The sequence below is a fragment of the Athene cunicularia genome (assembly GCF_003259725.1).
Source record: "Athene cunicularia isolate RWA chromosome 2 unlocalized genomic scaffold, athCun1 chr2_part1, whole genome shotgun sequence".
Lineage (NCBI taxonomy): Eukaryota > Metazoa > Chordata > Aves > Strigiformes > Strigidae > Athene > Athene cunicularia.
This window is the reverse complement of record NW_020799095.1, coordinates 149475088-149486718: the sequence shown is the minus strand read 5'-3', so window position 1 is coordinate 149486718 and position 11631 is coordinate 149475088. Positions and strand designations below refer to the sequence as shown.

The following is an 11631-nucleotide window of genomic DNA, read 5'->3' as shown; positions in this document are numbered from 1 at the left end:
ACAGGGCTGTGAGTGCCCCCCCCTACTCCCCGCGTTACCCACCAGGAGCCCGCGGCTGCCCTGAGGCGGCCGCCTCTTTCCACCCCCCCTTGCTCCTCACCCGAGGGGCTCTGCCCTTCCCCGCTGCCCCCACAGCGGCTCCCCGGGGCCTCCCCTCGCCTCACGCCGCTCCTCAGCCCTCTCCCTGGCGGGGCTGCGGGGGTTGTGCGCCTGCCGCCGCGCCTCCTCCGCGTTTGTCGCTTAACATCGATTTCTTTTCCCCTTCTAAACTTCGCCGTGCCCAACGTGGGGATGTGCCCGGGGAGGGGGAAGCCCTCCCACCCTTCCTGCCCGGCGGCGGGCCGGGCCCCCCCTGGGGCGGGCAGCAGGGGCTGGGCGCTGCTCTGCGCTCCTGCCTGGCCTTGGGCAGCGGGGGGAGCAGAGGGACTGTACGTTAGCGGGTCTGGCAGCTCAGGAGTTGTGAAGGAGCCCCTCCTCTTCCTTCTTCTCCAGGAGCTGCTTTTCTGCCACCTGTGCTCCCCAGCCCTTGATTCTGTTTGGTAAAACCAAGTAGTGTCAGTCTAAAGCTGTGCTGCGTTCTGAGGTGGATTGTTTTTTTCTTTATTTGGTTGTATGTATGTTTTAGAGGGTGCTTTGGAGCTGAAATCCACCAAGGGGTCTGTACGGGCCCTGGAGGTTTCAGAGATGTGAGGGTTTAGCTATGTGCATCTTCACTCAAATCCAGCTGCAGCACAGCAATCAGTTTCAGATAGCTCAGACGAGAAGGAATTATAAATATTTAAATATAAAAGCAGAAAACTTTGCTTGGCCCTTCTGATGAACCTGCATGTGTTTTTGAGAAAACGATGACTTCATTTTTTCTCAAAAATCGGTGTTCTGATCTTCCTCTGCCTGGCCATGTGTGAGCACTGATAGCTGTGTAAAGTTTGGTCGTTCGATGCGGTGTCGGTTTACGCTCCACCTCACACAATTTTCCGTATTTTCCCCAAGGTAGACCGGAGAGCCTGAGTCTCAAAGGACGTCGTCTGAGGTGGTGCTTCAGCAAGCAGTTAAGCTCTGGCTGTGGTAGAGAGACTCCGCTGCCCCATGTGTTTAGGTTGGTTTGTGGAGCTGCACAGTGAATGGGAAACTGATTCGGTTGGAAAAACCTCATTTAGAGATCTTTTTGTATGTGGCCATACTGATATGTGTCTAAGAACGCTCCTTGTGTACTGTGTAACTTGTCAATAGGCTGCATGATTGAGGATTTAGTAAAATGATAAAGTATTACTATTGTAGCACATATATACAGGATGCTGAAGTGTTTAGCATCAAAGCCATGGTTTGGTACAGCAATCGTGTACTTCTGAATGTTAAAAAATAATATATACATTTTTCTTTTACTAGCCTGCAGTTGATGCAAAATGAGTGTTCCTGACTACATGCAGTGTGCTGAGGATCATCAGACTCTCCTGGTTGTGGTTCAGCCGATTGGCATTGTACCTGAAGAGAGCTTTTTCAGGATCTACAAGCGCATTGCAGCAGTGAGTCAAGTCAATGTGCGCGACTCTCAGCGTGTGTTGTATATCCGTTACAGGCACCATTATCCCCCAGAGAACAACGAATGGGGGGATTTTCAGACACACAGGAAAGTTGTGGGGCTGATAACTATTACGGACTGTTCTTCTGCAAAGGACTGGCCTCAGACTTTTGAAAAATTCCATCTTCAGAAGGAAATGTATGGTTCTACTCTCTATGATTCCCGGTTGTTTGTCTTTGGGCTTCAAGGAGAGATTGCGGAGCAGCCCCGCACAGATGTGGCGTTTTATCCCAGCTATGATGAATGTGAAACTGTGGAGAAGAGAATAGAAGATTTTATCGAATCCCTCTTCATAGTGTTGGAGTCTAAGCGGCTTGACAGAGCCACCGATAAGTCTGGAGACAAGATCCCACTCCTCTGTGTTCCTTTTGAGAAGAAGGATTTTGTAGGTCTGGACACCGATAGTAGGTAAGCAGCTATTTTTGTCAGCTTGCAGGTCTTGAAAAAATGTTTGTGGCAATTGCTAGCCTTTAGAATAAGCCTGTTAGAACTGTCAAAGCATACTTTGTTACAACAGAGGTTGTGCCCCTATCTTACTGTGTGCCTCTGATGTAGTTTAAGAGAATTTAATTTGTAGTCTGACCATATTTGATATTTTGTGTTTATATATATTTAATTTATGAGGCTAATCAAGCAGTAGGAAGAAGTCACAGGAAAGGTTTGACAGATTCTGCTATAAAGAGACTTTTTGCTGTAAAGCTTCAAAGGGTCTATAGATATACAGTATTAATAAATTCAATTAACATTGATGTAAAATAATTTTATATTATGCTGAGTAGTGTTTTACTAATCCTACTTACTCTTTTTCCATAAGCCTCTGTCTACTTTTTCATCCTATGAAACACCATTTATTTGGATGAATAAATCCAGCATCATTCCCTGTCTTTCATTTTTATTTAATTATTTGATATTTTTGACCCATCTTGTTTTGCTACCGTTCTTCTCACAAGTTCTCTTTGGTTTAGTGTATGTTACAGTTTCTTTGTTTGTTTGTTTGTTTTCTTCTTCCACATCTTTATCTCCTAATTATTTGCATGCTTATCTTTCAGATTTGAGTGTTCCATAGTTCTTGTATTAGGGATTAGTAATTCTGGCTTGCTAGCTACTGGCAGGTGCAAAATATGTTTGACTCTGGTGTTTGCAGTCACATCCAAAGGATGGAAGCAACTGTCTTGGAAAAGATAGAGGTGTGGAAGCCCTATCAAAATACGTAGTATGAATGGGAATAGTATCATTCACATCTGTCTTGTACTACTAGGGATGCCAGCAGTGGTTATTGTGTCTAAAAGGTCAGAGGTATCCAGGCAGGGTTGTCCAGAACTGGGAAGCCTTTTGATGTTCATCAGCTCTGCCTTCATATTTAGTCTGAGCCTTAGAATGTCTATATATGACATACTGGAAGAAAGTATACTAAGTTTCTAATTAGTTTAAAGCCCTCCATTAAATTATCTCTGGTTGCTTGAAGGACCAACAGTACCTTTCTCCCCTGGTCCTGGTCCTCTTTGTTGGTGAGCAGTTGAACTTGCTCTGACTTGCTTACCCAATGTTACTCCCTTCTCAAGCTGCATTTTCAGTGTCCTGGTTAGTCCTTGCACTATTCAACTTTCATTAGTGGTATAAATTATTATGTTGATTGTTTTTTGTACTCTGCATGGGCAGTAAAGTTTTGTAGACTAGATGAGCCCTTTTAGAATCTCAGTTTTATTTACTTAGTTTGGATGAATTTTGTTGAATGTAATCAGAGATTTCCTGTTCCAGTTAGCTAAGAAAACTGAGTTTTGGCCAAGAATCTCAAAATCAGAATTGTGTTGTTCAATTGTGTCTTCTAAATAGTGTGCTTCCAAGTTGATAATCGGTTCCTTACATAAATTACTTACAAGCAGTGCCTGTGTTGTAGCTAGTGGCTAAATATTTCCTGTGAAGTTCTGAACTGTTGGGGAGGGAGCTCAAATAACAGGCAGTATGTTTGTCCGTATGTATCCAAGGAGGTATCTTACGCAGTTTGCACTGACGAGTTGTAACAGATTTAGTGTGATGCTTGAGTTCTTTGCAAAATGGAAGGTGTATGACCCTCGTTCTGTAAACATATGGGTTTATACAGAGTTAATTACGGGTTTGGATAGCCATACAACCTTGCTGGGTGTTGGAATACCAAATAGTTTTTCAGTAAGTCTAGATCAATGGATATATTTTAAATGTTTGCTGCTCTTAACTGCTCAAATAAAAGGTGTTATATATTCTAATATTTCCTCTTTCGATTTAATAGTAAGAATGTTTTTAGCTTTATTTTGCTGTGGAGTCAGTGCTTCTGATGTTTTTAAAATTCAGGATTTATATATGAATAGTATAAGCAAGCTGAATTAAAAGATCTGTACATTCAGTTTAGTATTTTGTGTGGATAAGAAAATACTCTAAATACCTGGACTTTAAAAAAAATTTTTTGAGTTTTGTAACAGAAAGGAGAAATTTATGTAATCCCAAAAAAGTGTCAGAAAAGGAGTTGTCCTTGGCTGAGTTAGAAATGCATGGTGTACCTGAGCTTCTCTGCACAGGGACCTTTCTAGCACTTTTCATGGAGTATGATGTTTCTCTGCTTCGTGTTCTACTTAGCAGAAATTCAGGACCATGAGATGTGGTTGAACTAAGATCAGTTCATTAAAAATACCTACACTTTTCAAGCCTAGGTCTTTAGATGTAAATGGTACTATATTGCCTTTTAATACTTAGGTTGCAGTAAAAGGTTTTTATTATAGCATGTTCTCTTTTGCAGTGACAGATTCCCCATTTAAGGGGAAAACATTACATTAAGTCATAATGGGGATGTATAGGGTTAGAAAGGACCTTCTCCACCAGAGTCCAGTTTCTGTTTTTGCAAGATGCAAAGTTGTGTAATTCTGTTCAGGGAAGGGTAAAGGTTGCTTGAATGCAGGGAGTGTGTGAGAGCATCCAGTAGAATAACTTCTGCTACTTTGTTGGTTTTGAGTCTGTCAGTGTAACGAGTTTAAAGAATTAAATATAAAAAGGATAATTTATTGAGATATTGAGGTAAATGAAACAGCTTTTTTGAGACTAGGTGGAAATTTCTAAGGGGTTAAAAGCAAAGAATGTCCCCTTACTCTTTTTTTATATACCCTCTGTCTCTTTATTTAAATTTTTTTTGTATATAATATCCTGACCTGCCAAGTCAGAGTGCAACTAACTGGTTAAAAAGAACAAATATTCTATATTAAATAGATGGAAAGAGCAGGCACCCTCTCTGTGCTTGTAGATAACAGAGAGTATGTGTCTTTGCTGCTGTAGTTGCAGATGTCTGCTTAGGCTAAATAAGCATATCTTTTCCTGTAACTTCTAAAACTGAAGTTAAATTTCACAGTGTAGCACAAAGGTCTCACTAGACGTAGTCTGCAGCTTTAACCTTAAGCTAATAAACTGGGTTGATCTATTGAGTGAAAATATGTTGTTACATGGGACACAGTAATTATGGTCATGTGATTTGAAGACTAATTAAAACTACAGAACTTTTTTTTGTATCTTCAAAGAGACTTTTCTCCAAGCAATTTATTGTAAATTATTAAGGTTAATACTTAGGTTATGATCAAGACTAGATACGTAGAACAGATCTCCCACCCAGTTAGTAAGACCAGCATTAATTTGGTTGCATAATAATTGCAACACGGTTGGCTTCTTTTAAGAAGCAGAGTTCATAAATGAGGAAGACGGATGGATTATAATACTGCATTTCAAATAAGATAGTTCTTGGAAAAAGTGGAGCTGATATTTGTCTTTGGCAAGTTGCTTGTATAATGAGCAGAAGAGACAACATTCCCAGAACTCATACTGTGATGACAGTATGCACAAAACCATTATATTATTTGTGTAGAAGAATTTTTTGGTTGGTAGGAAACTATATCTGAAAAACAGTGGGATTAAGTCCTAAGAAGTTTTGAAGAAAGATTGCCCTGTTAAATAGAAGTTGTAGGACTGGGAGTCTGACCTTGGTTTAATGTCTAGAGCACTCAGCCAATAGGTGATCTTAGCAAATCTGTTAATTTTTCTGTTTATTTGTCTGTAAGTTAGGTAAAATATTATGTGGTTATGGGGCTGTTGAGGATAACTGAAAAAGTTTCTGAAAGGAGTTGCACTTGGTGGTTATTTGTAGGAGGCTGGGAGACTGATTGAAAAGAATGGAAATGTGTGTTCTTACGATGATGCAGAGGTCCTACAAACTTGAAACTCAGAAACATACTTGCCAGAAATACCTGAAATCCCATTTGTTTAATTTTTCTATTTTATTTCTGTTTTAAGCTAAAAGCATAAACTTACTCATGTATGATTATAAATCTACTTGGATAAGAACATTTTAATGTTGTTCACATCATTTTGTGTCTTTGGTTCTTTCTTTTTTAAAACTGTTAAGGCATCCATTTAATACTATTGAGTGATGAGAAAGTAGGGCTGTATTTATAGATGTGTCTTTCTACACAGTATCGTAGATGGGATTTCTTCACCAGTTTATCAAAGTTTATGATATCTCAGTATGTGTATGTGGCTGTTAATTTTCTTTCTGTTCTCTGTCTTTCTAATTCTTTCTAATTTTTGTTTTGTTCCTTTTTTTTTTTTTTTTTTTTTAATTCTTCTTCTCTCATACTGCCCTGTGAGTTTGTTGTTGGGTCTAAAAAGGTAGGCTGTGATTGCATATATTGAAAATAGTTAGCTTTCTTCCATGTACGGCCTTTCCGCTCCGCCTTCATTGCACATTTTAATGTTGCTTTTTATATTTATTTTTCAGTACACACAAAAATAATTGCTGCCTGGAGCCTTACTACTGTGGTTGACCCCTTTTGGTGCATTTGGCAATTATATTTGGTAGCAATGCTGAATTTTTTTGTAGGACACATAATTTGCTTAGGTGGCTGCTGGCCTCTGGAATTTGCTTTATTTTTTAAACTCCAAAGCCATGAAGCTGTTGCTGCCTGTGTTTGGTTTCCAAATTCAAAAGTTCTGGCAGTGGATCAAATGCCGTAGCTGTGTCTTTTAAGTCTGGATATGATTGGTGATATCTCTAGTTCTGCATGCTAATTTGAATTAGCAGAATTTGATGGAAATTTTTGTTGAAGCATTTTGCATGAATACTTTCGCAAATTCATTTTGCATGTTTCTTGTTTTTAAATTTAGCCACTTTGAAATTTTGAGGATCCAGAAATTCCTTTAAACCTGTTGCTGGATGGTTTGTAGTGAAAATATATTCTGTCTTGAAATATAACATTGTTGCTCTGAATTTTCCATAAAATTATCCTGGGATCCTTAAAGAGAGTCGGGGATGAAGAGGTAAACATTGTATCCTATGTAGTGAATGAGGTAGAAACGGAAATGGGATTGAGTAGTGCGCTTTGGTTTCTGCAACAGGTTTATTGTCTTCCACTTTGAAGTAGTAGTAGTGGTTGCTGATGGTAATGATTGTGGTTATTCTGAAGAGAACATAAAGAGTGTGTTAGGTACCCAATTAACGCAACTAACTTTAGAAAATAAGATTTTAAACTAGTTTTGTTGTCAACTGTATGTGTAGATGTGTTGAGGAGAGGACCTTCTGAAGAGGAGTCTGGATGACTGATGCTATGGAGTATTCCACCTGTGGTCCTACATTATGTGGCATTGTCTTCCTTGAGGATATTTCTGAGTGCCTCACACTCTGGAAGGGGTTTGTGGTGTGTCTTTGGGTGAGACTTGGGTGTGTCTTTGAAACTTAATGTGTTAAATGATCTTCTAGAGGAAAAATAAATAGAAACAGCTCTTAGCAGTAGGGTACTACAAGAAGCTGACCTAGAAAAGGGTTGTAATCTTATCCTAGAAAAGGGAGTAGTTAACTTACATGGACTTCCTATCATCAAGTAGATTAGACTTAAGCAGTAGAGAGACAAAATAATTAAAGTGTTTTAATAAAAAATAAATTAGAAAGATTATCGATAAGCTTCTCACTTTCAGCTTTGTGACCAGATTCTTCAGATAAAGCTGTGAAGCAACACTAGCTAGGTATTAAAATGAATAATAATAATTTTATGCTGCTACATACATGCGTGTATGATTTTTTCCATTAAATTTGCACTCCAGTATGCTCTGAAGAAACCATCAGTCACTTAGACCTGCTTTTAACAACCTCATATTGTAGATACTAGATTTTTTTCAAAAGAGGCTTCCCAAATAAGAAGTAAATGAAGTTTTGCTGTCTGTGGAGAGAGGGTTTTGTTTCAACGAGATCTTTGCCTTTTGTCTTTTTGGACATGCTTGTAGTAATTGGGAGGGGGAAAAAAAGTCTGAAATCATTGTACGTAATTGTGAGCACTAAATTAAGACACAGTTTATACATTTGTGCAGTGCAAATTCAGTCTATAATTAGTGGTAAAATGTTTTCCAGGAGGATGGTGAAGGCTTGCAGGGTCTGTAGGAGATAGATGCTGTCTTGGTACCACATTTAAGAGCCTAAACGTAGGTGGAATGAATTCAGTCTTTGAATAATTAATAGTAAATTTCTTCATCACCGGGAATAAATTATCTGTTTGTTTATAAATAAGGAGGGTTTCTAAAAGAAGTGTTTTGTATGAACAATGTTTATTGATGTCTAAGTGAGTAAATGCATTCAAACTTTGCATATATTGACATATGCTTAAGTCTGCAGCAAAATTAGGTATTGGTTAGGAAGAGCTGTTGGTGAGGCAGTATGACTGAAATGATTCCGGTACTAGGTTCTGATTTAGGAGTCTGGCATCATCTGTCTTCCTTTTGCTGTATGACTCATATTTATGAACTTGATCATATGCACTCTGGAAAATCTAGAAAAACCTCTTAAAAACTACAGTTTTGAGGGAACAAGAAAAGTAATTTGTCCATAAACACAGAAATAACTTGAAACTGTAGGGAGAGGAATTGTTAGAATCTTTGAAAGGAATTATAGCTGCGTAAGGAAACCATGATTCTCCAATTCCACTATTTATTCTGTGTAAAAAAAGTTAAAAGCATTATCACATTTATAATCTTAATTTCATTCAGGAATTAGTAAAATCTGCTTTGTAAACAATTTACACCCTCCTATACAGTATTGATTCAGGATTACAAAGTAAATTTTGACTCAGGTATTTGTTTATAACCCAGATCTCAGATTGAAATCTTGGTAAGATTTGGTGCCCTTCCATAGTTCATGCAGAGCAGCTTTAGTTTTCACTTTGAATCTTCTTGCTTTTTTTTTTTTTTGTTACAAAGATCTGTAAAGTACATGCTTTTTGAAAACTAAAAAATCAGAAATATTGCAGTTTCTTGGCGTATCTGAAAGATAAAGGACAACAGTCGTGTTTAGTTTCATTTAATGTCGTCTTCACATCAATTATGAATATGATGTAATAGATCATAAAAGTGGGAACATTTATGTAGGAGTTGTCACTTTTTAGATGGGGAGGAACAAGAGGAGACATGCTTCTTGTCTCCCTTTGTAATTTCTAGTTTTTCTTGTAAACAGTGAGACTAGTTCTGATTGCTTTTCTATTATAAATTTTATAAGGACATTGTATGTGCTTCCATGTATCTTCTCTTTTAAAATTTCAGTCCATCATCCATATAAATCAGTTACTTTCTCTTCATTTTCTTGATGAACCTTTAGTTTTTCGGACCAACTACAAGGAATAAGACATTATTTGGTGGCTGAACACAGTGGTTATCCCTTGGACTTGGTGCTTCTCTTTGGTGTAAAAAATCCAAACCAAGAACCTCAAAAGCAAACAAAAGAATAACATGTAATTGTTTGTTTTATTATCATTTCTCCTAGCCTTTCTGCCTTAAAATCTAAAGGAAATAAATTAATATGCTTATTCCTACCCTTATACTTTATATGTTCTGTCCCCTTTTTGTTGTTTTTTTTTTTCAGCCCCACATTACAGACTTTATGAAGACAGTCTGCTCAGATGTGTTACGAGAGATTATTTCATTTGCACTTGAATTAATCTCTAGGATCCTCTGGGAAGTTCTTTGTTGGAAAAAAACCTACCACCCCACACCCCATTTCATTTCATAATCATGGCATTTCCTCTTCATTCAAGTCTTGCTCTAGGGTAGAGGAGTTCAGCATCTGGACTTGTTACCCTAGTTTTGTTTGGCTTTTTTTTAAGTTGTTAGGTTCAAATATGCCACGTATTTTTTAAATGTTCAAATAGACAAGGTAATTTTTTAAAACTTGGTTTAATTGAAAAAGTATCACTACATCTACTAAAAGCTAAAAATGTAGAACTATGACAGTCAATCCAATATAATTCTTCATATTTTTGGAAACCTCTTTTAACCAGATTCTTTGGACATACTTCATTTATATGATAAAGAATGACACCCACAGCAATTCTTTTAATTAAAATTTTGTTCTCATGTAACTTTTAGTTTAAGCCCTCCAAAGAAGAAAGAGTTCTTTTTACCTTGGTGTGAAGTTTGGTCAGTGAAATTGTATGCCTATAATTTTTTTTATATATATTTATTTGGCTGGCAGCCAAACACCACACAGCTGCTTGCTCACCCTCCCCACCCCAGGCAATGGGGAATAGAAATGCAGGGAAGACTCATAGGTTGAGATAAAAACTGTTTAATAATTGCAATTAAACAATAATAGAAAGTACAGATGGGTAATGCACAATGCAATTGCTCACCGTCTGCCAGCTGATAGTCCTTTAACCAAGTAACAAATGCCAGGCCAAGAGGGAATGGCCTCAAGCTGCCCAGGGCAGGGTCAGGCTGGCTCTGAGGAAGGATTTCTGTGCAGAAGGGGCTGTTGGGCGTTGGAATGGGCTGCCCAGGGCAGGGGGGGAGTCCCCATCCCTGGAGGGGTTGAAGAATCGGACTGACCCAGCGCTGAGGGATCTGGGGGAGTTGGGAACGGTCAGGGTGAGGTTCTTGGTTGGACTGGAGGAGCTTCAAGGTCTTTTCCAATGTAGACGGTTCTGTGATTTTGTGATACCCAGACCGTTCCTGTTTAGCAATACCAAAAAACCCAAGATCTTGAAACCACAGTCCTGGCAGTGAGCAAGAACTCCTTCTGGCTGGCCCTCCTTTATATACTGAGCATGATGCTACAGGATATGGAATATTTCACTGGCCAGTTTGGATCTGGTGCTCTGGCTGTGCCCCCTCCCAGCTTCTTGTACACCTGCATGCATGGGAAGTTGGAAAGTCCTTGATTTCTTAGCAACAAGTGAAAAATCAGTGTATTATCAACTTTCTTTTCATAGCAAATCCCATACTGAAGCCAAAGCACAGCACTCTTCTAGCTACTAAGAATAAAAATTAACTCTATCCCAGTCAAAACCAGGATGGAACAAAAGAATAGACTATTCGAGTAGTGTAGAGAAATGAATAAAATATCTAAGTTGACATTTGAGTTTTATTTAAGATAACAGTTTTATGAGGTAGAACAAGTCCATTCTTTCTAGGGAATACTTTTGCAGGAGGGAGAACAGAATTGCTGGTGGACTCGGGAGAGCTGCACTGTCCTGAACTGGGACTTAAATCATGAGGTGATTTGGAAGTCTAGTGTCTTACTTCACATGTCACATATCTTTAGCTGCAATTTATGAAAAAAGAAAGTAAGGTTAGTGACTTTATGGCATGGATTTGTGCCCAAGTTGCCTTTTCTTTTGTCTATGTAATATTTTTAGTAGGACTTCATTGGTCTTGGAATATTGTGTGGGAAAGAGAACTTCACCGTTTATTTTAATGTGTAAAAAAAGGAGAAGCAAGACAAACCCTATCAGTTCTTGCCTGAAGTGACAGTTGCTTTTCACTAATTATCCCTTTAACAGAAAAATGTCCCTGTTTGAGGACCGCGACATTTCAAACAGTGTTTCTTTGCAAACATCAGCAACTCTTTACACACCACTGGCAGCAGCAGCAGGAGCAGCGGTTGCAGCCGAGGCTGAGAGGAGCGGGAGGGCTGCGGGGCCCTGTGGGCTGTCTGAGGGGGCTCTGGGCCCGCTGCCCCCCTGGGCTGTGTGTGGGGACCTGGCGGGCGGGGGGCGGCCGGTCTC

The 11631-nt window shown here is 39.0% G+C and overlaps 1 protein-coding gene across 3 annotated transcripts in view; it reads left to right on the top strand.

Annotated features, from left to right (window-relative positions):
• TRAPPC9 (trafficking protein particle complex 9) overlaps positions 1–11631 on the top strand; it is a 546185-nt gene that overhangs the window by 4903 nt on the left and 529651 nt on the right. For 2 of the 3 annotated variants that reach the window (XM_026841777.1, XM_026841775.1), the window contains exons 2-3: positions 5–8; positions 1387–1987. In XM_026841777.1, coding sequence (XP_026697578.1) covers positions 1404–1987 — 584 coding nt within the window. In that variant the 5' untranslated portion in view covers positions 5–8; positions 1387–1403. Of the gene's footprint in view, positions 1–4; positions 9–1007; positions 1097–1386; positions 1988–11631 lie in introns of those variants that run through there. The other variant, XM_026841776.1, reaches the window with a different exon arrangement.